Source organism: Pantherophis guttatus, chromosome 6 (assembly GCF_059756535.1).
Source record: "Pantherophis guttatus breed Tessera chromosome 6, ASM5975653v1, whole genome shotgun sequence".
NCBI classification, from domain to species: Eukaryota; Metazoa; Chordata; class Lepidosauria; order Squamata; family Colubridae; genus Pantherophis; species Pantherophis guttatus.
The window spans coordinates 71,425,834-71,453,469 of NC_142068.1; the positions used below are offsets into that span (position 1 = coordinate 71,425,834).

Consider the following 27,636-nt stretch of genomic DNA (forward strand, 5'->3'; position numbering starts at 1 on the left):
GGGTTAGTAATAAAGAAGAGTAAATTTTCTTTCATAAAGACAACCTGGAGCTGCTGATACCATTCTTGCAAATTAATGCCATCTATTCTCAGCTTTGGAAAGTCATTGGGTAAATTCCCAACATTGTTGGGTCCATTACTTACAACCGGAGGTAGTCCGTGGTCTTGCAAATGACGAAAGTTGCAAAACGGCGTGGGGATGCTTGCAACGAGTTTGCATGATTCTCTCCGCATCTCATGTCTCCCGAAGTTGTCTGCGTAGTCTTGCGCATGCGCGTTGCTCATTTCGTTTCTGGAGTCATCGTGAGAGGTTCTCGCTGCTGCAGCTCTCTCACTCTGTTCTTCTCCCGATGAATCAGTCTCCGGCTCGATCTTTGGAGTCCTGGTGATAGCGGGCGCTCGTTTTCTTTCGCTGAAGGTGCTGGTCCTTGGATTAGTCTGCGGCGTGGGGCGGTATCAGCAGGGCTCTCTGGGCTCAGGCGTCGGTGCTCTCGCCGTCCGGATAGGAGCGGGTAGATTTTGAAGCGTTGGCTCGCTTGCTTGTTTTTTTGTTGATCTTTTAGTGATCTTCAGTTTCGGTCCAAATGCTGCAAAAAGCGTTTTCATTGCTGATTTTACTTGCATGTCTATTGAATCTTCTTCATTCTCTGTGTCTGATTCTTCTGAGGTATATATTTTTTTCTCTTTCATTTTTGCATCGGGTAAGGCTTTTCGCGCCAGATATTTTGAATCCTGCTTTCTGATTGGCTCTGCTTCGCTCATCTTAGGGGTCTGTTGAAACCAAGATGGCTGCCATTCGAAATTTTGCGCGGGATTGTTGGTTTTCTTCTTCGTTGCGTTTTCATCTGCAATCATATTACTCACTATTTTTGAGTCTTTTGATTTTTCAGTAGCGATGTGCTTCTCTTTCGCTGCTCCGTTGTTTTTTAGTATATCTTGGAGATTCGCGACGAGACTTTCATCGCTCTTTTGGCTTTTTAAAAGTTTCAGTATCTCTGACCTGAGTTCGTTGTTTTCTATTTCGTTTTCTTCTTGGTCATCATCTTCATTTATTATTTCTTCGTCGTCTGTGGTGTATTCTTCAGATTCTCTCGAAATTGCATTCGTGGACTCATCGATTATTTCTTGATCCGCTTCCATTTCTTTGCTGTATGCCCTGGTGTTGGGCCTATCTCTTTTAGACATGTTTAAGTTTTTATTGAGTCAATTCAACCATCCTCTGCTACCAGATTGTTACGATATTTTCAGGATCAGACTCAATAAATAAGTTGAGAATTATAAATTCAAATAAATCACTATTTATTTACATAAGGCATTCTATATTCACTGAATATTCACAGATAGAAGCACAAAATGGACGTATGCGGCTCCTTATATATACAATGGGTGGAGCTAGATATGGGAGTGGTGAAATATGAATACATTAAGAGGTGAAGAATAAGTTAACCCCTGATACCCTGTTCATGTACTATTTACATAATGGAGAATAAGGCATTTACTTGTGACAGTTCTCTTATTACTCAACACTTTATTGTGTGAGTTTACTCAACACTTTACCTTTCTTACTCAAGACTTTACTGTGTGATTCTTCCCAAAGTTTGGAATCCCCGGGGTTGCATTCTTTCAAGGCATCTACATTAACTACCATGTTTCCCTGAAAATAAGACCCTGTCTTATATTTTTTGAACCCTGAAATAAGTGTTTGGCCTTATTTTTGGTGAGGTCTTATTATTTTGGGGCACGTGGAACGAAACGGGGATCCTCTTGCCCTCTTATCTGATTTCCAGCTCTGTCTCCCTAACCCTAACCAGAGGAAATGGCGGGGACAAGCTGCACATGCGGTTAAATATTTTGGGGAGGGCTTATTTTCAGGGAAACACTGTATTTTAAAAGGTATAAACAGAACTACTTCAGCTGAAGCCATGCTTACTTCTGCTTCATTTCTTGCCTGCCATTCAAGGGGAAGAGGGCAGAGCACGGGGGGAGAACTCAGGAATGTGTTGCCTCAGCCAGCTAGCCATAACATCTCCCAGCTGGTGTGTGAACCAAGGTCATTTCAAAGGACAGTTGTCGAAGTTGAGTGGGAACCTACACCTGGACTGATTGGCCCATTTGACCTGAGGGACAAAGGGGTGGGGTGGGGAGATCTTATTCGTTTAACTATCTCTGAGCGTGGGAATAATTAGAGCTAGCTTCACCTTTCCAAGTGCCAAAATGATGTACTCAATAAAGAATCTCTTGAACCTGAGCAAAGTGTCAGAGTCCTGACTTCTCTGAGTTCATTACTTGGAACGATGACAGTATCCTTTTTAAAAAAAAGATCATCAAGTAAAAGAATTAGACCCTTCTGCTTTAGTGAAACATGCATTTCTTCTGTTAAAGAAACATTCTGGAGTGGCATGTTTGTCACACTGATGTACTAGACGCATGATGGCAAACGTATGACACGCGAGCCAGAGGTGGCACACAGTGCCCTCTCTCTGGGCACGTGAACTGTCTCCCCAGTTCAGCTCTACCATGCATGTGCATGCACCTCCCGCTGGCCAGCTGGTCTTCAAGTCTCTGCTGCGCATATGTGGGGGGGGGCACATGGGGGGCACACGCACATGTGGGGGTGGGGTACATGCGGGGGCCACACACATATTGTATTTTGGGGGTTCAGGTGCGCGCATGCGCATTCACAAACACACACACGCACTTTGGGCACTCGGTCCGGAAAAGGTTAACATCTCTGTACTAGACGATCCCCAGCTTATGGGAAATTGTGAATTATGTCAACAAGTTCATCATACAAGTTTTGACGTGCATCAAGGCCAAAAAGATAATCGTAATGCATCCAACGAGGAATTATTTTGTAGGAGATCAGATTACTAAGAAGAGGGAGAAATTGTTCGGTATCCTTTGGTGTTGAAATTTTATCTTTTTCACCCCTCCACATGAAGGTTGGGATATTCATTCTTATATCATAAAAGGGAGGGGTCATCTAAAGAGAAAAAGAAAAACACTTTATTAAATCTCATAACAACTAAATATTGCTACTATTATAATATTGTCCTAAAATAGCTCGTGGTTTGAATCATTTAGCTTTGCTATTTCCAAGGGTCAAGGATAGCTCTAAGCACACTGATTTATCTTTTAGAATGGTTGTTAATATAAGGCACTTTTGTTGTCCATCTCATGCTATGTGGCCATTGCTATTCCATATCATAACAGATCTTCTATTTTTCAGTAATCTACCTACATGCCCTTCTACCTCCTCCCTATTCAACCACGACCGCATAAAAATCTGAAAAAAATACCTGTTTAAATTATTAGCACAATGCGTTTTATTCATTATCTCTAATTGTCTTAATTCAATTCATGTTAATTGCTCCTAAAAGAATTTTTCCATGTAGTTTAAGAGAGTCTAAATATTTTGTGTGCTAGAAGTACTATCGCTGGTCTCATCAAATGTGCAAAAACAACTAGAATAGAATAGCAGAGTTGGAAGGGACCTTGGAGATCTTCTAGTCCAACCCCCTGCTTAAGCAGAAAAGCCTATATCATTTCAGACAAATGGTTATCCAATTTCTTCTTAAAAATTTCCAGTGTTGGAGCATTCACAGCTTCTGGAGGCAAGTTGTTCCACTGATTAATTGTTCTAACTGTCAGGAAATTCCTTCTAAATTCTAGGTTGCTTCTCTCCTTGATTAATTTCCACCCATTGCTTCTTGTCCTGCTCTCATGTACTTTGGAGAATAGGTTGACTCCCTCTTCTTTGTGGGTTATATTATTGTGGATCTTCAACTACAGAGTTATATATTCTTTTCTGAGTTTCCTGGCAGTTATGTCTGGGTAGACATTACATGCTTGATAGCATAGCATTCCATTGATACAAAAATGGACACTCCTGCCTTTCCTTTAATCAAAATAGATGAATCCAGGATGACATGTTAAATATAATGGTATTATGTAAAAAAAAATTACAAAAATAGTAAATTTGTAACTGCTTTATCTTCATTCTCATTCATCTGGAATATTTCTTTTATTTGAAAAAAAAATCTTTGTCTACCTGATTGTATTTTTTCATATTCTTAGAACCATAGTCAAACTCTTTAAACTGCCCGGTTTCATACACCTGAAAAGGACAAGAGAAAAGTCTGTAAAACCACTTTTGTAAATTATTCTTTTACATTTTAAAAAAATGTTAATGTAATTTTCTAAAGCTTCCCATTAAAATAATCTATTATATAATCTTTTAGAATACGTTAAGATACAACGATACACAGAACAGAAGAAAAAAAAGTAATTCTGGACCAAAATAACTTTTCTAACCTGGTGTTTTGGAGAGATTAGAATTTTAAGTTCCCTAATTAAAAAGCCAACACTACTAATGACTAATTTTTCAAGGGCGTAATTTTTAAAAACTTGTCACAATGCAGCCAATTTTAGCTTTGTTAGCAGTAAATGATTGTCTTCCTCCCACACAAACTGTTCAGTCTTTTGCTCATCTGGAATGCACTCCCTCCTTTCTGGGAATCTGAACAACATTCTATCATAAATAATATGTGGAGCAACTACCAGTTGTCTGTTGCCCAGCTTGTCTAGTATGCCAATTGAAGAACTGAGATATATTGGTATGAATAATTTACTCCCTTGATGTGATGGAATATAGTAAGGTGGATTACGAGGAGGGAGGGAATGCATTTCAGAAGAATAAGAGGAACTCAGTCCAGATATTTTCTGAGAAAGAAGAAGGATGAAGAAATTTCTCCCTAATAGTTCTCAGATGATATGCTAGATGCAGACCAGGGATGAAATGTTGCCAGCTCTATCCAGCTAGCGGAAGCCGGTAGCGCCAGCAGCAAGTAGTTCTGAGAACTGGTACTGCTGGCGGGAGGCTCTGTCCCACCAAACACGTCCCGGTTTTGACCATCTGCGCATGCACAGAAGACTTTGCGCATGCACAGATGATGGCGCGGTGCACGCACATCAGCGAGCCAGTAGGGAAGGTAAGTAGGGTGCTTCAATTTGGCAAGATTCTGTCCATAAGAGTAGAATAATAAAGAAGTCTGCTTGGAAGAACCAAGATTTGTCTTTCCTGATTTGGGGGCATGACGTTTGTACCTGACAAACAGACTATGGAAAATACTTTGCCTTTGAAGAGGACTGAAAAATTTCAACTGATTCCAAATATAGCAGCTTGTTTAATGACTAGAGTAAATACAATTAACAGAGTAATGACACCTGGGTTGTGGTGCTTCTTTGCCAGCTGATTTGCCAACTCCAAATTCACATGATCCTTGGGAGAAGCAGTGTTCCTACTCAGTGGAGGACAGTGGATATTTGCCCACATGTTTTCTCAATCGGTGCCCTGCCCTTAGAACACCATGAAACAAGGAGCATTTAAATGCTTGCAGATTCTTGGACAGTCCCAGTGATAGATTAGATTAGCTGATAGTTTTTAATGGTTGTTTGTCCTACAAACTGCCCTCGTCCTTTTGGGTGTAGGCCAGGGGTGTCAAACTTGCATTGTCACGGCGTCATCATGTGACGTATTGTGACTTTTTTCCCCTTCGCTAAAACAGGTGTGGGCATGGCCAGCGCATGATGCATCCGGCCTGTGGGCCGCGAGTTTGACAGCCCTGGCGTAGGTTCTATAAGTAATGGTATAAATTAATATTCAGAAAAGCTAATGGAGAGAACAAAGAAGAATTCATTTTTTTAATGAATGGAAAATTGATACTTTAATTTTATTTGAGAAAGAAGCATTTATTATGAAAACAGAGATCAAAGAGGGCATTTGCTATTCCAAGTACAGTAAGTAAAATTCACATTTTTAGTTGCACATTTCAGAATTTTTACCTGCTTCCAATGTAAGAGAGTTTTTGTTGATGTGCATCCAAATAAATGTGATACAATGACATCCAGGCGACTCTGAGGAAGAATATTTTTAAAAAACACATTTTCATTTAATTGGTACATTTATGTCACTGTCTGAAATAAAGTAGCTTGTTTAAAAAGATGTGCAATAAACATACCATATTTACATTGTTTTCACTAATTCCACCACCGGACAATAAAATATTCGCACACGTTTTTCTCCATAAATCCATGTCACAAAACTTAGTGGCCAATTTCCGTGTTATGTGATTAGGTAGCAAGCAAATTTCTTTTCTGCCTAATGTAGTCTGTGAATAAAACAATTCAGATCAATTTTCAATGCCTTTGAACTTGCTCTGTCCTTTCAAATTTGCATATTCCAAGTTTGCTTTCAAAATGCTCTTTTAAAATTATGTCCTTCAAAGTTCAAATGGTCTAGCAGCTCATCCGTTTCCTCTGCAGAAGACTGATTCATACATTGTACATACTCGCAAAAGACTTTGGGACAATTTGTTCATCAAAAGGAAAAAGCAAAACTGTCATATAGTCTGTTGAGATGCTGCATTCATACAGATCCCAACTATTCACAAACCACAACTATTTCCTCCTCCCCTATCTGCCTTCCGCAGAAAATTACTAAAATGCTTCTTCTGCCTTATGCTCTGTGAATGAGACTAAAAAATCAGTAGCATCCAGTGGTGAAATCTAAAATTTGTTAATACTGGTTCTGTAGGTGTGGCTTGGTGGGAGGGGTAATGTGACTGGGTGGGCTTGGCCATTTTTTTTTACTTTTAAAACCATTTTTTCTACAACCTCTTCAGCAAAGAGGTTGTAAAAAAATGCTTTCAAAAGGCTCTGACGATCCCAGCTGAGTTGCCTGATCGGCAGAGACTTTTTTTCTTTTAAATGCCTCTGACAATCAGGCAACTCAGCTTGGATCATCAGAGGCATTTAAAAGAAAAAAAAGAGTTTTTTTCTTTTAAATGCCTCTGATGATCCAAGCTGAGTTGCCTGATCGTTAGAGGCATTTAAAAGAAAAATAGTCTCTGCCGATCAGGCAACTCAGCTTGGATCGTAAGAGGCATTTAAAAGAAAAAAAGGGTTTTTTTTCTTTTAAAAGCCTTTGAGGATCCCAGCTGAGCCACATGATCATCAGAGGCTTTTTATTATTATTTTTAAAAGCATTTTTTCAGCTGAAGAGGTTGTAGAAAAAATGCTGTTAAAAGTAAAAAAAAAGCCACTGATGATTATGCGGCTCAGCTGGGCGGGGGGGGGGGGGCAGGGATTTTTGCTACCAGTTCTCCGAACCACCTGCCTCCATCACTACCGGACTGGGCGATCCGGTCCGAACTGGGAGCATTTCACCCCTGGTAGCATCTCACCAACCTATACTGAAGACAGTACAGCAATCCATGGATGGCAATATCATCCTGCAGTTTCAGAATAACAGAGTTAGAAGGGACCTTGGAAGTCTTTTAGTCCAAGTTCCTGCTCAAGCAGGTTACCTATACCATTTTAGACAAATGGCTGTCCAGTCTTTTTTTAAAAGCCTCCAGTGTTGAAGCACCCACAATTTCTGAAGGCAAGCTGTTCCACTGGTTAATTGTTCTTACTGTTAAATTTCTTCTTAGTTTTTAGTTCTTTCTCTCTTTGTTCACTTTCCATCCATTGCTTCTTGTGCTCCTTCCGGTGCTTCGGAAAATAGGTTGACCCTCTCTTCTTTGTGACAGCCATTCAAATATTGGAACACTGATATCATGTCACCCCTAGCTTCACTAGACTAGCATACCCAATTTCTGCAACTGTTCTTCATATGTTATAGTCTTCAGCCTCCCAATCATTTTTGTCACTATTCTCTGCACTCTTTCCAGAGTCTCAACTTTTTTATATTGTGGTGACCAAAATTGGATGTGGTATTCTAAGTGTGGTCCTACCAAGGCATTATAAGGCAGTAGTATCACTTCTTGTGAACTTTTATATCCTTCTGTCCTAGGATTGCATTGGGTTTTTTGGCAGCTGCAGCACACTGATGGCTCATATTTAAGTTATTGTCCACTAAGATTCCCAGAGCCTTCTTGCAGTTACTGCTGTTGTGTATTTGTAACCTGATGCCTGTTCCAAGTAGACAAGTGGTGTTGTGTCATGATCTCCTCCTACACTCTATTCATTCCACACACCCCTCCCTGAACTTGCTTCTGAAATTGTGTAGCAGGGTTTTTTTTCCCAGCATTATCTTTACTGCCTCACATCACATCCTTTGAGCAGGAAGGGCAAAAGTGAGCATGAAAACTGGCAATCAGTATATCTGTTGAATCCTTTTTGTTCCCAAACTGGGCATCAAGAAATTGCAGCTTCCTGCAATAACACCAGCGGAACTGCAAAAAACTGCACTACTCGGAACATCGTACATTTTAAGAAGGTACTTGGTTGATACCCAGGATGCTGGCAGCAAGCTGTATCAACTATCAGCACCAATCAATGATATTTGTGATACATTTTTAAATGTTCAGTTGACTGAGTTTCAAGTTTAATGAATAAAAGAGATAACATCAACATCAACGATAATAATAATGCCAAGAAAAATAAGGGGCAGAGGGCTATTGCAAATCCATCAAACTGTAGAAGAACAAAAATTAAGTTTGAATAATTATGTGAACCAAAGTACAGAAAAATTGCTGCAGGCTGTGAAAACAGAGAACACTATAAAAACAAGAGAAATAGAGGCAGAATATAAGGAAAGACAGCTGGATGACAGATTAAACAGATGGAAAACCAAAGCTTTGCCTGGACAGCACTTGAAAAATATTGAAGGAAAATGTGATGACAACTTGACATGGGCATGGCTTAAGATGGGAACCATCAAGAAAGAAACGGAAGGTTTAATACTGGCTGCTCAAGAACAAGTACTACAAACTAATGCTATGAAAGCAAAGATACAAAAATCCACTGACAATCCAAACTGCCAACTTTGCAATGACAAAGTTGAAACTATTTCACACTTAATATATGAGTGCAGAAAAATTGCACAAACTGATTATAAAGCTAGACACAACTAAGTTGCTAAATTAATCCACTGGTCATTATGTAAAAAATACAATTTACCTGTATCCAAAAAGTCATGGGAACATAAAGTGGAAAAAGTTATTGAAAATGAGAAGGTGAAGCTCTTGTGGGACTTTCGAATACAAACGGATTGTCATTGGAAACACAACATGCCAGGTATCACAGTTGTCGAAAATTGAAATGTACAATTTATTGATATCGTGGTATCAGGAGACGCCAGAGTCGAAGAAAAAGAACTGGAAAAAATCATGAAATATCGCGACCTGGCTATCGAAACTACGCGATTATGGATGAAACATGTAACAGTTATACCCATTGTCATCGGGGCACTTGGTACCATGTCCAAGAATTTTATAAAAAGGCATCAAGAAATTGCAGCTAACACCAGCAGAACTGCAAAAAAACTGCACTACCTGGAACATCGTACATCTTAAGAAGATACTTGGTTGATACCTAGGATGCTGGCAGCAACCCGTATCAACCATTAGCATCAGTCAATGGTATTTCTGATGCATTTTTGAATGTTCAGTTGACTGAGTTTCATGTTTAATGAATAAAGTAAATCATCATCATCATAGTACAAAGGCCTTCCAAACTAAAATTTTGTCTGCTGCCAAGAAAAGAATAACAAAAAGGTATCTAGCTTAGCTTCCCTTGGCAGAGTTCCCAGAATATTTTAAATTTTTTCAGTATTGTAAACCTGTTAAGAATAATTCCGTACAAATCTAAGCATGACTAACTCCTATTGAAGGCAATTCCATTTGACATGACATTGTTCTTGCCTTTTAAATATCTTAGCAATAAAATTAGCATACATTCATTTTTTTGAAAACCACAGCATCAGCCACATACCTTCATAATAACTGGGTTCATATCGATTATCATTTTATACCATGGTGTGATGTGATTCACCAAATATATTGGACCAAATGCAAAAAAGATTTTTATTTTCTCAGCTAATGCTGGCATAGCTGAAAATGCAATGAATCCTAAGCATAAAGAAAATTAATTATTATTCAGAACCATTACAAGTCACAATCTGTTTATGATAATTACACTATATTTGCTAGAGCAATAAGTGAATAGTATATCCACACAATCTGATGAAGATAAATTTCTGAATTGAAAATTATCCTGAAGGAACTTCTACAACTATTTTTCAAAAGAATTCAAATGTATTTTCACTGATTGATTTCCTGTCAATTTACCACCCTCAGACATCCTTAGTTAAATATTGTGTCAGGTCCCAGATATTTCTATAGCATTTTGGTGGGAGGAAGGATGGGGAGGATTGGAGTGGTCTGTATATGAAGTTTCTGCTTCTGTTTCCTGCATTACTGTGTTAATCTCTATATGAAGTCTTTGTTTCTGTTTCCCTGCAATGATGTAGTGTGGGAGGGGTTTGGGTAGCATTGTTTTAAATAGCTGGTTTTAAATGAAAAGCTTCAGTTCCTGTCTAGATCTCTTGTTATCACTAACCTTCCAATAAAAGCTCCTTTTGGAACCACTGCAGTTTCAAGATTCCTGCTTTCTTGGGAAAGATTGGAGAGGCAAAACATTACATATTGTTTGTTTTCTTATTATGTTCTTTTGGACGAGGCTTTTTATATCCATCATATTTTATTAATAGTTGTTTTTAAAAGTAATTTATTCTATTCTTACATGTTGTACTTAGACAATTAATTTTCCTCCCTTTTCACATGTAACCCTCCTATTCATTTTGTTTTTCTTTTAACAATCCTGCAATCCCTTGCATCAGGATGGAGTCAGGGCAACTGAATGGAGCTGAGCATTTACTGGCTGGATGCCCTTCCTGATGCCTATGTGGAGCTCAGAGCAGATATTTTCTCTTTAGAAATATCTGCCGCTACCTAATATCAAACTCACAGCCTCCTGATTGTGAGGCAAGAGCTCCACCTCTAGGCCACCATGCCACTCGTAACCCTCCTATTCATCGATTCAGTAATAATGGCTTATTATCCACATTACACATAGGAATTTTACCCAGTCGTAGGAGATTTCCTTGAATAGGGAGGATTCTATAGATATGTCAAGGGTTGAATTAAAGGCTATTTTGTTGAAATGCAAAGTAAAGGGGAGCTCTTTTGTTTTTGTTCTGATTTAGTGATAGCAATCCCATTCCATTTGGAATGTCACATCACACAATTTATCTAAGGATATGGGTCAATAAAGATTACATATGTTTACATCTTATGCACTGATTTCACGTCATTCACACTTTCCATTATTTTGTCCCCAACAAATTGTACAATTCTTTCTTCATGGTATGATTAAACAAATCATTCTCCTACAAATCTAAACAAAAAGAAAATAAAAAAGGAAGAGTATAATTAAAGATATGCTGTAAGAATTAATGCTTAGAAGTCTATAGCTTTGGCCAGTTTGCATTGAACTGTAGTAATTGCACCAATTACTACAGTTCAATAAGATCAGATAATATGTCCTGGTACCAAGCCACAGTGTTGTCACCTGCATCATGATTTCATTGCATCATTTGCCTGATGACATTAAGATGCTTATCATGTCACTTGCCTTTCCACCCCCCCTTGCTTCCCTTTTCACCCCTGCAAAAATCCAAGAATTTACCTAAAGTGGATCCTTGGGAATAGCCAACATAAAAAAGTTGTTTCTGTCTAGTTTTAGCTAGGATAAAATATATAATCGCTGGCAGATCTTCCATTGCCATTTCATGAAAACTGAAACAAAATAGAGTCAATCAATCAATCAATCAATCAAATCTTTGTTACAATCCTAGCCAAATATAAGAAGGATGACATACAAACAATTGATAATTTTAAAATCTAAGAAACATAAAATATATAAAGTTATTTTAAAAAAAAACATAAAAGGTATACATAAAAAACTATAAAACTATAGAGCCTGGATAGCGCTGCAGACTAAGCACTGTAATTTAACACCAGCTGTCTGCAATTAAAGTAAGTTTGAATCTCGCCAGGCTCAAGGTTGACTCAGCCTTCCATCCTTTCTAAGGTAGGTAAATTGAGGACCCAGTTTGTACAAAGCTGACTTTGTATAAAATATACAAAAGTATGAAGGCTATTGCTTAACACACTGTAAGCCGCCCTGAGTCTCCGGAGAAGGGCGGCATATAAATCAAATTAAAAAAAAAAACAAATAAAAAATGTAAAAGAATTATATGGCTGACTAAATCTATTATAATACAAAACAAAGAACTGGATAATGAAACTTTTATCACCATAGCAATATGCTATTGAGTAGCAATCTAAGCTACTCAAACTATCTCTCTTTCCTGGTTATATTTACATTAATTGTGTGTATAATTGCTTGTTTGTCATAGAACTTTAGGATGGGAAGATTTTGAAAATCATAATCTAATAGAAATGTAAAAGAAAACAATCACATATCCAGTTGGGGAAAGAATTTCTACTGGGGGAGGGGGGTTGATTTTCAAGAAAATCAGGATAGTGACCATGACTGGTGTCCATAACAATCAAAGCCCTGTCCTCTTTTTGTGTGCATTGTGACGTGTTAAAAAGAAGATAGGACTTTGGTTGCACAATCATAGCTACCATCTTGATTTTTTTTTTCTCTCTCTCCTGTGGATGCCCTTGACCGCTGATGAATATGGATTGTTGTATTTGCTCCTGGGTTGTCTCACATAGTCACACTGTGTGCACTCTGACATTTTCCTTTCAAGTCATCAACATGGCATGATCCATCTTTTGTATTTCTTTCACATAGAAATTTGCATTTTATTATCCCTCCCAAGCACCAAATATTTTAACGTACCTGAAATTCCAGAATTCTTCTTCTTTATATGAGAAGTTCTGGTGCTGTTTACACCATCTGCTTCCTCGGTTATTTGCCAACCAAACATCAAAGCCAGCATCTGCCAGTATAAAACCTAAGCTGCCATTGGGCACATTCGTCAGCCATATTCCACAATCAGTAAGAACTCCTGGCATCAGTAAAACAACAGGTTTGGAAGCTGAAAACAAAACAAAGAAAGGAAAGGAAAGGGAGAAAAAGATGGACAAGAAAGCAAGACATTTCAATGAGGAAAAAAAAGTAATTACTTCAAATTGCCTATGGAGGAAAAAACTCATAGTTGGGCTTTTATAATCAGGCCAGATTCTTAATTTAATTTAATTTAATTTAATTTAATTTAATTTAATTTAATTTAATTTAATTTAATTTAATTATTTAATTTAATTAATAAAATTAAGAATCTGGCCTGATTACAACTGAGCTATAAATATGCAAACCATAATAACATTAAAAGGCAAAGGAACAATAAAACATTTGCTTTGGCTTAATATTTTATTTATTTGTTTGTTTGTTTGTTTATTCATTATATTTGTATAACTTCCTATCTCACATAAAATTAAGTCTGGGTGGCATCACAATACTATATAACTATAAAAATGAGGTTATATTCTTTCTTCTTTCCCTATGTTCATTTAAATGAAATGATTAGCATGTAGTTTAGTCATCAAGACAATCTTGAGAGTCTTTGACTAATATCTAGACGGGGGGAAATCCCAAAACATTCCTATTAAATAATATCACAATATCATGGAAAATGAAATGAACTTGGAGCTACGAGTGTTTTGTTTTTTGTTCATTTGTTTTCAGGGCGTCTTCCCTTTCCCAGAACAAATAAATTATTCCTAATGATCTCCCTCTTTAAATGAAAGAGTTTTCTCACTGCAGTATTTCTACAGAAGATAAGAATATAAATAGGATATTTCATAAGAGCAAATCAGTATTAATAAACTTTGGTTTTGTGAACTTTAAATGCAAAAAGAAACCTGTTTTCTCTGACGCTTTCCTTCCAAGAATTCTGTTGATAGTAAGAAAGTAACCATCATTTGTCAGGATTTCATGTTCCTCATTAGGATAACCATGATATTGTAAGACCTCACTCTGGAAAAAGATATAAAAAAGAAGCTCCATTCATAACTTTGCCTTAGATCTCTAGCATGTTTGATATTTGCCTTTGCAGAGATGTTTCTTAAGGCAATATTACATTCTTAATAAAGGAGGAAATCCTATAGTTTCCCCAACAGTTACACACACACATACCAGTGGTGGGTTTCAAATTTTTTTACTACCGGTTCTGTGGGTATGGCTTGGTGGGCATGGCATGGCTTGGTGGGCGTGGGAGGGGAAGGATACTGCAAAATCCCCATTCCCTCCCCACTCCAGGGGAAGGATGCTGCAAAATCCTCATTTCCTCCTGATCAGCTGGGACTTGGGAGGTAGAGAATAAATAGGGGCGGGGCCAGTCAGAATTTTTATTACCGGTTCTCTGAACTACTCAAAATTTCCGCTACCGGTTCTCCAGAACTGGTCAGAACCTGCTGAAACTCACCTCTGACACATACACACACAGAGGGAGGGAAGGAGAGAAAGAGAGAGAACTGTTGTAATCAGTCTTGTTTACCTTTTAACCTTGTTTACCTTTTAATTACCCTTACAAATTATAGACTTAGCTAGTGTAGAAATATAAACCTCAGGCAAGTAAAATTATCATCCTTAATCATAAGGTTTAGCAACAGCTAGATTTGCCTGTGAAATTGATAGGAACGTTTAACCTGTCCTTCAACGAATGAGAATATTAATAACAGCAATGTCTCTACATATTATAAGAAGCCAGTTCCACAAATGAAAGAGTGACTTTTTTGTGGTAACCTCTCCAGCATTTGGAAGAACAATTTTGAGATATATGTGCCAGTCTAACAGGAGACCAAAAGCAATGAATCTTCCACTTCAATTCTTGCACTGAAGCTGAAGTAAATCCACCTGGTTTCCATAGCAGCTGCCAGTTTGTTTCCTGTATAAGATTACCCATATCAGTATCTTTAGCTTCCTTTAATCCATATGGTAGATCTTTATTTCTGATTGCAATAATAACTTACACATTTTTGAGGTTGTCCCTTTTGGTTGATCTAAAGAATTAAGTATTAAATTCTCAGAATTAATATAAAGCCTTATTGCTGAAGTTCCAAGGAGATTTGAGTTGACATCAAAATAGTCATGATATCTTATCGCCTATTCATTGCTTATCTTTATTTGAAAATGCACCATTACAGTAAAACTCTTTTAGGCTATAAAGATTATATTCTGTCAAAGACTTCCTTTTAGCCAAATCAGAATGAAGATCAAAATAGGCTATCAAAGGAGTAAAAAGAGAAATATCATATATCAAAACTGTGTATTTATTCTTCCAAATTTGGAGAATATTGAGCATTAAGAATAAATGTTTTAGTGAAAACATTTTCAATCTGTTTTATTCCAGAAAAATGTTTCAGGGAAAAAACAACAACACTGATTTATAAATCGCTAAATGTCTATCGAGATTCTCAGTCATCCAGGTCATGAAGACATCAAGCAAAAATCAAGAATCCCAAAGATGCTTTTTCAAGAGGCAGCTGGACTTTCTGGTTTTTCCTTGAAGATGTTTCGCTTCTCATCCAAGAAGCTTCTTTGGGTCTGGATGAGAGTTGAATAAAACAGGTGGATTTACTTCAGCTTCAATGCAAGAATTGAAGTGGAAGATTCATTGCTTTTGGTCTCCTGTTAGACTGGCACATATATCTCAAAATTGTTCTTCCAAATGCTGAAGAGGTTATCACAAAAAATTCACTCTTTCATTTGTGGAACTGGCTTCTTATAATACGTAGAGCCATTGCTGTTATTAATATTCTCATTAGTTGAAGGACAGGTTAAACGTTCCTATCAATTTCATAGGCAAATCTAACTGGCACTAAACCTTATGATTAAGGATGATAATTTTACTCACCTGAGGTTTATATTTCTACACTAGCTAAGACTATAATTTGTAAGGATAATTAAAAGGTAAACAAGGTTAAAAGGTAAACAAGACTGATTACAACAATTCTCTCTCTTTCTCTCTCTTTCTCTCCCTCCCTCCTCTGTGTGTGTATGTGTCAGAGGTGGGTTTCAGCAGATTCTGTCCAGTTCTGGAGAATTGGTAGCGGAAATTTTGAGTAGTTCAGAGAACCGGTAATAAAAAAGCATCTTTGGGATTGATTTATAAACTTCTTTGATTCTAGTTTCAATCCAAATCCAGTGATTAGAAGAGTCCACCATAATAAGAGCACCAACTTGCCACTTGATAATGTATTAACAAATTGGGACTCCTGGGGTGGAGGAGGTTTCTGCAGAGTATTGTCAGAGAAGTCAAGATAACATCTACAATAGTGCAATCAATCATTGCACCACTGTAAGATCGATGTCAGGTATACATAGAGAGAATCTCCGAACTCAAAACAATATTCCAACCCCAAATAGGAATGTTAAATGATACCAATGGACAAATAGTAATAAATTAAAAATAGGTCAAAGAAAAAGGCCTGGGTTTAACTTTAACTTTTCAAATTTATTGTTTTACTTTGTTTTTTGCTCTTAAAAGTTGACCAGCAGTCATGCTGATTTATTTCAACTCCTTGCTGGACTCTTTTTTTTCCTTTATATATTTTTTCCCCTTTTTCCTATAAAGACTGAGGAAGATTGGAGAATGGATTTATTACACCTAACTGGAAACCACTTCTATTTGGATTTGGTTGGGAAGATAGTGAAGACTGAATTTATTATATTTAATTAGTCAACAATTGGTAAAAAATAGCACTAAGAAACAAATACGGATGTGTGATCCAGGATGAATTACTTTTAATTTTTGGGATGATTGGGATAGATAAGATGCTGTGCTAAACTTTCTATGAGTGGATTACAATAGCATTTTCTTAACAGAGAGTTTTGAGACCTTAATCTTGTCATTATTATCTCTTTTATTCATTAAACATGAAACTCAGTCAACTGAACATTTTAAAATGTATCATAAATATCATAGACTGGTGCTAATGGTTGATACGGATTGCTACCAGAGTCCTAGGTATCAACCAAGTATCTTCTTAAAATATACGATGTTCCGAGTAGCGCAGTGTAGTTTCGATGGCCAGGTTGCGATATTTCATAATTTTTTCCAGTTCTTTTTCTTTGAGTCTGGCATCTCCTGGTACAGCGATATCAATAAATTGTATGCTTCAGCCCTTGACATCCATAATATCTGGCGTGTTGTGTTCCAAATGACAATCTGTCTGTATTCGAAAGTCCCACAAGATCTTCACCATCTCATTTTTTATGACTTTTTCCACCTTATGTTCCCATGACTTTTCAGATACAGGTAGGGCGTATTTCTTACATAATGACCAGTGGATTAATTTAGCAATTCGGTAATTTCTAGCTTTGTAATCAGTTTGCGCAATTTTGCTGCACTCACATATTAAGTGTCATTGCAAAGTCAGCAGTTTGAATTTTTAATGGATTTTTGTATCTTCATTTTCATGGCATTAGTTTGTAGTGCTTATTCTTTATTTTTTTGGCTATACATTAATATCATTGAACAGTGAGGGATCTAGTTATCATTCATTTAAATACAAATAATAGTAATATTAATAATATTTGTTACATTAATCATACTTATGTAATTGTGTTATTATACATATTTGTATTAGTGTGTTCCTTCATTGTTTAGTTGTTCAATGTTTTTGTGCACCATTCTAATAACAATCACAATATTATTTAAACATACATAGTGATACCATCTTTCAACATCTAATCTTTATATCTAGCTATTACTTTTAGTATATGATATAAAAATATGTATAATAATATTCCCCCTTGATCTTATTTCTGCCTCTATTCTAGCTCTCAATAAAGCCAATCTTATATTAAACAGCATTCCTTTTCTTACCATCATCTCTTGCCCACTTTAGTATTTTAATTCTTATTCATTTTGACTTGCCTCCCAAACTCCTCCCTTGGATCTTTGTTTTTGTCTACATCTTTCCTATTTAGCTCAAATATTTCTTCCATCTCTACTATCTCTTGCTGCTGTACCTCTGGAGGTTCTTCCCAAGCCCCTATCTTCTCTTCAAAACTATCTTTCTTTTTATCCAATCACATTTTTGATCTCTTAATATATATTGTCCCTTATCTGTTTCATAAGTCTTTATTGTCTTCTCCTTCTTCTCTTCTTGTTTTATTTGTTGATTTATCTGTTCTGTCTTTTCCTCTGGTCTTTCTATTATCTCCTCTATTTTCTGTGTTTTATGATCTTTATTCATTGACTCTTGTTCATTATTTTCTGATTTCCCCACAATATCATGCATTAAGTCTTTTATCTCCCTGTGATTATTTATCAAAATATTATAAGTACTTTGAAGCATCAACACTATTTCTTTTTGAAATCCACTCAACTCCCCTGTCAAAATAAGACATCTTGTCTTATTTTGATAAGTCCAAATATTGCTCAATAGCCTGTCAGTAGTCTGTCACCGCCCCAAAGTTTCAATTGTCTATGACCTCAGAAAGCCATCTTAGAAACCATTTGCTCAATCCTAACATTGCTCCTCAGGGGAATGTAATAGTTATAGTTCTTTGTGTCCAACAATTAGTCAATTAGTTCCATTTAGGTAATCCAGGAAGATTTCCAAATGTCTCCTTATGTCCACTCTATAAGTTCAGTCATAGATTCTGGCATTTAAAAGTCGCTTTCTTTTAGATGTCTTCCATAATCTCACAGTTAAACCTCCAGTAACCATGAAGTAGATGAATATAGAACAGTAGATAGTACAGCAGTCCTCCAGGCATTATTTATTTCCACTTTTTTTTCTTTTGTCTTATCAGTACTTTCCAAGGTTGTAGGAGTTTAGTATATATTTCATTAAAAACCAGTAGATTGTGCCTTCATCTTAAATTTCAATGTTGCACAAAATCTAGCAAATAGTCAATATTCAGACAAATAATTCCAGCATTTTAAAATGCCTTACCAAAATATTGCCAATGAAGTTTGAAACTCCAATCTTTCTATATTTTAAAGATTTTACGCTCTCCCTTTAATTTTCTTTCTGGTCTGTAATTGTTCTGTTTGTAATTATTCGCCACTTAAACAAGTATTTCAAAGAGTCTCTTTTCCAGGATTTATTTTCTTTGGGGCTAGGTTCTCACCCAGTTCTAATCATTGTTCATCTACACCGCCCCAGCACCACTTCCACTTCATGGCAGCCATAATGGCTGCCTCTCCTCTTCGTCGTTGGATGGGAGGGAATCCCTGGGTCCAGCTGGAGCCATCACTCTCTGTGACCTACAGTGTGTGCCTCCTTTCTTCATCATCCCACAGGGTGACTTTAGCCCCTTGGGGGGCCCTCCAATGAGGAGGATTTCGCACTAGTTCACAGAGCCCCACTCCTCTCGTCCGATCTCGCCGCAACATCAAACTGAAAGTCCTTAATGCTTTCGTTTTCATGGCATTACTCTGTTTCCCCCAAAATAAGACATCCCCTGATAATAAGCCCAATCGGGCTTTTGGGCACATGGCAATAAGGACAAGCGCTTATTTCAGGGTTCAAAAAAAAAATAAGACAGGGCCTTATTTTCAGGGAAATACGGTAGTTTGTAGTGCTTGTTCTTGAGCAGCCAGTATTAAACCTTCCATTTCTTTCTTGATGGTTCCTCTCTTAAGCCATGCCCATGTCAAGTTGTTATCACATTTTCCTTCAATGTTTTTCAAGTGCTGTCCATGCAAAGGTTTGGTTTTCCATCCATTTAATCTGCCATCCAGCTGTTTTTCCTTATATTCTGCCTTTGTTTCTGTTGTTTGTATAATGTTCTCCATTTTCACAGCCCTCAGCAATTTTTCTGTACTTTGGTTCACATAATCATTCAAACTTTGTTTTTCTTCTTCTACAGTTTTATGGATTTGCAATAGCCCTCTGCCCCCTATTCTTCTTGGCAGGTACAACCTGTCGATGTCACTTCATGGATGTAAAGCGTGGTACATATTCAAAAGTTTAAATGTTTTCTGGTCCAGATTTTCCAGTTCAGTCACAGTCCAGTTGATTATTCCAGCTCGGTAGCATATCACTGGAACTGCCTATGTGTTAATGGCTTTAATTATGTTTCTAGCATTCAGTTTTGATATTAATATTTTTCAGACTCTCCTGATGTATTCCTTTTGTGTTGACTCTTTGACTTTTCCATTTAAGAAGTTATCTGCTTCCAATATGCCTAGGTATTTGTAACCGTCATCCTTTGCTAATGCTTTCACTATGCTTCTATTTCCCAGTTCTATTCCTTCTATTTTTTCCATTTTTCCTCACTGCATGGATAGTATAGCACATTTTTCAAGTCCAAAGTTCATCCTGATGTCGCTGCTGAACAGTTGAACTATGTTAAGAATTGATTCAAGTTCAGTGGGACTTTTCACATACAGTTTTAAGATATATAGATATATAGATATACTCCCTTATACACACACACATACATACACATGTGTGTGTGTTTTCTTTTCATTTTGATGCACTTTTAAAAAATGTCTTGATTGTTTTATGTTTTGCCCTTTTTGGGGAAGGTTTTTTTTTTAAAAAATTTATATTTTAACTTTCTTTTGAATAAAATAAAATAAAAAATGAGGGAAAAAAGAAATATGATAAGCAATCAGTAAAGGTTCTAATTAACGTATGCCAGCCAACCTGGAAAATGACACAGAGGACACAAAGAAGTAAATATATGTTCCAACACCAAAGAAAGGAGGCTCAACAGATGTACAAACTATGGTCCTATTTCACACACTAGCAAAATAATGCTTAGGAACATCTGGTGCAGATTAAAGCCCTGCATGAAAATGAACCTTGGACACCCAACATGGTAAAAGAGGAAGTAAAGAAGAATGGAAAAAGAGATGCAAAATATTTAATCTGGCTTTTTAAAAAATCCAAGGAACATGAAATATTGATACATCTGGATGATTGAGAAAGCCAAAGATTACCAGGGAGAAGTCAATATATACTTTATTGATCCTAGAAAGCAGTGGTGGGATTCAATTTTTTTTACTACCGGTTCTGTGGGTGTGGCTTAGTGGGCATGGCATGGCATGGCTTGGCATGGCTTGGGGAGCATGGCAGGAGAAGGATACTGTAAAATCTCCATTCCCTCCCTACTCCAGGGGAAGGTTACTGCAAAATCCCCATTTCCTCCTGCTCAGCTGGGACTTAGGAGGCAGAGAATAGATGGGGGCGGGGCCAGTCAGAGTGGTATTTACCGGTTCTCTGAACTACTCAAAATTTCCGCTACCGGTTCTCCAGAACTGGTCAGAACCCGTTGAAACCCACCTCTGCTAGAAAGGCCTTTGATTGTGCCTATCACATTAAGTTATAGAATGTCCTTAGAAAAATGAGATTCCCAGAGCATTACATTGACCTCATGAGAAACCTACCATATATAAAGACCAAGAATATAGACAGAATATGGTGAAACAGATTGGCTCCAGGTTGGCAAAGGAGTGAGACAAAGATGTATATTCTCCCCTTATTTAGGTATTGAGGGAGGTGCCCATTGGCCTGTGAGTAACCCAAGGAATGCAACCTTGACCATTACAAACTCTAAAATAACTGATTCAAATATGAACTTACTAGTATAAGTGGGACAGCTTTACCATTGTATATATAAAATCTTGATTCAGAAACCAGATTAGAATCGACAATGGGGTTCCAACCCTCAGTGTATTAAATATTGTATTAAAGTATATTAACCACGTTAAACTTACAATATTCATGAATGTTTCAGGGTTCCCTTCTCTCTTTGTTCTTGGCAATTGTTTGGAATCATTGAACTCCAGAACCAAAAGAGATATCATAAGAAACAAAAACATATTCAGCATCTGTAAAAAGCAATGTAACTTATAGCATTATTGTGCTTTTGCCAGACAGCTTTTAAAGGGTTAAGATTATAAATTGAAACCAATGTGTTTTTGATATTGACAGCAATGTTAAAATAAAAATAAGCGAGTACCTTATGTCACTATGCAGCCTTGAGGGCTTGAATCAGTTCCCACACTTGTTGTTTCACCCAATGTATACCTTTCTGTTAGTCAGACAAGAGTATTTAATTAATTTGTTCACTTAATCGTTTAATCCACATAACCCTGAAATCATTTTCATTCAGACAAATTAAGATAAATGCTATGATAACAAGATGCATTACTGTATTGCAGTGATGGCTAACCTTTTTGCCATTGCGTGCCAAAAGTGGAGGGAGTACAGGGGGGTCACGCACGTGCGTGCCCACACCCATAATTCAATGCCCTTTGCCCCCATGCATGCACGCATGACCCCCCACCCATGCGAACCCCGCTTTTGGCACATGATAACACCGTGGGCCCGGTAGGCCCATTTTTTTGCCCTCCCCAGGTTCCAGAGGCTTTCTTGGAGCCTGGGGAGGGCGAAAACCGCCTTCCCCACTCCACGGAGACCCTCTGGAGGCCAGAAATGGTCGGTTTCCCGACTTCCAGTGGGCCTGGAAGGCCCGAAAATCAGCTGGCCAGTGCGTGCATGTGCGCTGGAGCTGAGCTAGGGCAACGCACGCGTGCCCACAGATATGGCTCTGCGTGCCACCTGTGGCACGTGTGCCATAGGTTTGTCATCACAGCTGTATTGTATTCAGTAAAAATATGCAATATCTTCATGCAATCTCATAAACATATCAGAAAACATTTCTGTTTTTTTAAAAAAATAATAAATGAGAACAATGCAACCATTCTTTGGAAGCATACAGCGAAAGCAAGGGACATCTGTAATTAGATGACAAAATAGATTAAATAAAAGGTTACAAAAGCTGAACTGAAGAGTGTCTATTTCAAAGGAACCGTGAATCCTGAAACCTGATTAGGCTGGCAACTCTGATTAATACTCAAAAGTTTGGAGGGAGGAGTATTTTTTGTGTAAAACAACATATGTCATTGTCTGAGCCCTTATAAATGAAACAAATATTCTGTGAGGGAAAGAACAATCTTGTGAACACTCTTTGCTATACACACATTCCTCTTTGCTGTTTAGGATTGAAGAACATCTGAATGATATTAAATGCTGTTATTATGTTCTCAGCATATAAGGGACTTTGACATACAATGGAAACCCTTCATGCCTGCATGAAAACAATAAAAGTAACTTAAAACACACGTCCTTAATATGACTAAAAAACAGTGTAAAAGAAATTCTTACCACTCACTCCAAGGCTCTGCTATTTATGAGGTGTTCCAAATTACAAAGGGTGGAGATATTTGTAGTACTGGGCCTTGAAGGATATTGAAACTAATATCATAGGATTTACTGTTGCACCACAGTAACATTCCAGACTCTTCCAATTACCGTAACATATATTTGTTTAAAGCAAGACAGAAATATATTCCTCCCTGCTGCATTTTTTTAACCCCATACTTCCTGTATGTTCAAAATATTTGTTTTTTAAACATAAATAACCAACCCAAGTCCTGCATAAATAAGTGGAGATGGCATGCACTTAGTGAAAAATGTTGAGACTCTTGCCCAAAAATATCAGTGAAATAATATGAAAAAGTGTCCGATGACTATGAGATCAAGACCGATGTGTATAAAGAAAGCAATGTCCTGAACAAATCCATAACGGGCCTATGCAAGCTTTGCTGGATATTGTGTTTTTTACTTTGCAAGACAGATAGAAAAAGAGTTATTACAACATAACACTGGTGCTTTTAATAGACATGTTTAATTTCAGAACTAGTTCCAATATCTCATTTGTTTTTTGATGCCCATCATCAGAGAGACACAGTTGTCTGGGGATATAGCATAAATGACAAATTATAGCAAGGCCAGATTTCTCTATTATTTGGGCCTGGAGGAACAAAGTATGGATTCTTGAAATCTAGCTGGACAAGAATTTCCCTCCTTGGGAAATTCATCCTGTAGAATTTCACCATAGTTGTGACACGAAAGGCAAGGATGAGGAGTTGGAAGATCTTTCTTTGGGACCTTGGCTGTTACCAAAGTGCCTCTCCCTGAAGTAGGGATGCAGTTAGTTTTTCTTTAATATTCATTTCTTCTTAGTGATCTTCTTTCATCATCTCCTCCTTTCCTGGGACATTTTAGAGGTCACCTTAGCCTTGCCTAGTAAATGCTCAACCATGCAGCCATTTCTTTCTCTCCTTTTTTCCTTCCTTCTTTCCTTCCTACTGTTAGGAGGAAAGAGCAAAGCCAGGACTTAATTTAGTAGTCTTTGAAGTCTAGAGTGGATGTCTTTGAACCCTAGACTAGATCATGAATCAGGATGGTAATATGAGTCAGTGATTGAGGGATCCATATGGCATGGGTTCGCTGAACAACTGTAGGGATCAATAAAGCCGTTAATAGCAACAATAAGTGCTGTGCAGAATAACAATTGTTGTCTTATAAAATCTGTTTGATGCTGAAAATATGGGAAGATAAATTCGAAGCATATGGTGCTGGATAACCTGGAAAATTCTGGTTCTCTTCCAAAAGCCAGCCTTTTCTATCTCAGCCTTTCTTTGTATCTTTGAGTCCTGTTTTATACTGAAGCCAAGGACAGAACAAGAACCAATGGACTGAAATTAAAATATATATATTAGGAGCCACATTACAATTGTTTTTATTTATTGTTTGTAAAATTTGTTTTGTAACTCTGGGTGGCTTACAGACTATACTATTAAAACTGAGTCTTCGGAGAGGGGCGGCATACAAATCAAATCAATCAATCAATCAATCAATCAATCAATCAAATAAATAAATAAATAAATAAATAAATAAATAAATAAATAAAACGTTGTACTTTTTCCAGTATTCCCTTGGCAGTTGTGTGTTCCCAGAAATTGGGAGTCTTTCAATTAAGAAGGCATGATGCAATTTGATGCAATAAGGTTATTGCATGTTCTTAACATCTCCATAACACCTCCATAATTATTTGAATGCAATAATGAAGAACCCAATGTAACTGAAAATAAATGTTAATTATCCGATTCATGGCAACTCCCCATAGCAACTTATACATCTAACTTTAATGAATGATTTGATGATTAAGAAAATATAGAGGTCTACAACCATGTAACGCAGGGGTGCCAAACTAGATTTCTTCAAGGGCTGGATCAGCATTGTAGTTCTCCTCCATGGGCTGGCCGGGAGTGGGGGGGGGCAGACAGGACGGATGCCTCCTGTAGCACCCTGCTGGCCAAAATGGGGCATAGGGGCATAGGGCCAGCAGAGTGCTGCAGGAGGCCATCCAGGCTGAAAATGGAGCGTGGAGGGCATGCGCGGGGGGCCCTGCACCCCGTTTTGGCTGCCAGAGGCACCATGGGCCAGGCCTTTGCTATCTCCAGGCTGGCCCCACAGGCCAGATTTAAGCACCCCATGGGCAGGGCCGGATTTAGATTGAAAGAGGCCCTAGGCTATTCCACTTATGAGGCCCTTTCACCAGTGGTGGGATTCAATTTTTTAACAACAGGTTATGTGGGCGTGGCTTAGTTGGGGGTGTGGCTTGGCAATCATGTGACTGGGTGGGCGTGGCTAGCTGGTCACGTGACTGTAGGCATGGGTAACTCGTCATGTGACCGGGTGGGCGTGGCTATGTGCATAGACTTTTTTCAGAGGGCTGAAAAAAGTCATTTCTGACTGGGCCTCGCACTTTTGACCGGTCCTCACACTTATGACCATCCTCACATTTATGCCCGTGCAGCTTTCTTAACAACCATGTCACTCATTTCACAACTGCTTTTCTTCACCATGGTAACAAGATAGGGCAAAAACGTAAAATGTGAGGACAGTCGTAAGTTCAAGGACTGGTCAAAAGTGCAAGGACCAGTCAGAAATAACTTTTTCAGCCCTCTGAGTAGTCCATATGCATAAAAGGATACAGCAATAGAGAGGGATGAAGGAAGGGAAGGGAAATTAGAGTAGGAGAGAGAGGGAGGAAGAGAGGAGGAGAAGGAGAAAGGAAGAGGAAGTAGGGAGGAGAAGAAGAGGGGGAGGAAGAGAAAGTAAGAAGGAAAGAAAAGAGAGGTGGTAGGTTTGAGGAGAAAGATTGCTATACAATAAAAAAGATGAAAGGGAAGAAAGCCAACCCCAAACAAATATAAAGATATTAAGATAAAGAATGAATTGTTAAACTTTAAAGAATAAAAGAGAACAAATATGAATAAATAACAATAATTAGAAACACACATACAAACATACAATGTATTTTCTTTGAACAGAGTATTTGGCCGGTTCACAAATTTAAACAGTGTTTAGTCATTTCAATTAAATTTACAATTTCTATATTTCCTTTTTGCCATATTTATTCCTCATCTATTTTTGTAAAAAACCAATATTACCCTCATCCTCATCTCTAATCTTAATCAAATTCAATTTTTCCCTTCTATTCTATATTATACCCCTTCCCATTGTCATCTATTTTTATATCCATCCTCACATTGGTTAATTATGTAATATTAGTTGTTTAATATAAATTCAACATTTTAATATAAATCAATTAGTTATATAACTACCTTTTTTGTATATTAATCAATATGAACATGAATATTCCAATTATTTCCATGCAATCCAATTTCTTACAAATCCATTAATTATATTTACCAATAATAATAAACCAAATAATTTCCCCCATATATTCCTCCAAACCACAACTTAACCATTTCTGCTTTCAGAAATATACAATTAATAGTATCTCAATTATTACAATTCCCTAGTTAAATACAGCTTTTTTTTCTTTTGTTTTTTAAAATCCTGAACTCTTCTCTTTTCCCCTAAAATTCCCATTGTTTGCACGTACCTTTTTTGGTGAGGAAAAAGAAAAGAATTCTGCCTGCCTAATTTTCCAACCTTGCAGCAACAGCAAAGCAGTTTCAGTTTCGTTTCTTTGCACCGAAGCAGAAGAGCCCTGAGCAAAACAGCGGAGACAAATCAGCTGAGAGCCGGGAGGCCAATTAGCCTCTGCTGAAGCTCCGGGGGCCAATAAAATTACAAAAAAAAACACCGAACCCTTTGTTAAATTGCTGGCTCCCCCGCCCCTCGCCCACCACTATTTATTGGCAATAAATAGTGGTGCGGAGGGGCGGGGGAGCCAGCAATTTAACAAAGGGTTCGGCCGAGCCACCTAGAACCCCCAGAATCCCACACTGTGTAGGCCCCTCTGGATCTTGAGGCCCTAGGCTGAAGCCTAGTTAGCCTATAGGAAAATCCGGCCCTGCCCGTGGGCCAGATGCAGCCTGCAGGCCTTGAGTTTGACACCCCTGAACTTTGTAACGCTTTGTATGTTCAAGGGGATAGTCCTCTTCTGTCCTGAAGCCAAGGATGCTGAATAACCAATGGACTGAGATGAAAAGAAACAGTAAGAGAAATATTTTTATGGTAATTACTGAAATCCAGTGTGGTCTATTGGAAAGGTGTTGAACTAGGAGCAGAGAATGCTAGGCTCTCATCCTCACTTAAGCATGAAAGTCAGACAGGCAAGGACATTGTTAAAATCTATACACAGACACCTTAGCTTTGAAAATCTGGTTTAATTCCAACATTTTGGCCTATTTAAAAAAGTGAGCCCTCCAACAAACTGGCTGATTTTTTTTTAAAAAAAATGTTGTATAGCAATAGCACTTAGACTTGTATACCGCTTCAGAGTGTTTACAGCCCTTTCTAAGTGGTTTCAAATTGCCCCCAACAATCTGGGTCCTCATTTTACTGACCTCAAATGATGGAAGGCTGAATCAACCTTGAGCCAGTGAGACTTGAATTGCCAAACTGCTGGCAGTCAGCAGTCAGCAGAATTAGCCTGCAATACTGCATTCTAACCACTGCGCCACCAC

The 27,636-nt window shown here is 37.7% G+C and overlaps 1 protein-coding gene across 2 annotated transcripts; it reads right to left on the reverse strand.

Annotated features, from left to right (window-relative positions):
- Positions 1-1,281: 1,281 nt before the first annotated feature.
- Positions 1,282-23,148, reverse strand: LOC117657122 (lipase member M-like). Of its 2 annotated transcripts, XM_034405272.3 has the most exons (11): positions 23,012-23,148; positions 21,804-21,875; positions 21,559-21,672; positions 13,739-13,853; positions 12,717-12,915; positions 11,532-11,641; positions 9,777-9,913; positions 6,020-6,169; positions 5,844-5,915; positions 4,051-4,116; positions 1,282-2,982 (listed from the first exon to the last, which is right to left on the reverse strand). In XM_034405272.3, exons 3-11 carry the CDS (start codon positions 21,670-21,672, stop codon positions 2,752-2,754), a joined length of 1,194 nt encoding a protein of 397 aa, XP_034261163.1. In that variant the 5' UTR covers positions 21,804-21,875; positions 23,012-23,148; the 3' UTR covers positions 1,282-2,751. The 2 variants fall into 2 exon arrangements, with proteins under 2 accessions (XP_034261163.1, XP_060538791.1); XM_060682808.2 differs by lacking the exon at positions 23,012-23,148 and having other exon boundaries at positions 21,804-22,049.
- Between the last annotated feature and the right edge of the window lie 4,488 nt (positions 23,149-27,636).

Bases quoted from the DNA above. Each gene is read 5' to 3' on its own strand.
- LOC117657122 (XM_034405272.3), bottom strand. From the start codon at position 21,672: ATGCTGAATATGTTTTTGTTTCTTATGATATCTCTTTTGGTTCTGGAG. The intron at 11,642-12,716 runs GTACGTTAAAAT...ATTTTGTTTCAG, and splicing joins GAAGAATTCTGGAATTTCAG to TTTTCATGAAATGGCAATGG. The intron at 4,117-5,843 runs GTAAAAATTCTG...TGTCCTTTTCAG, and splicing joins CTCTCTTACATTGGAAGCAG to GTGTATGAAACCGGGCAGTT.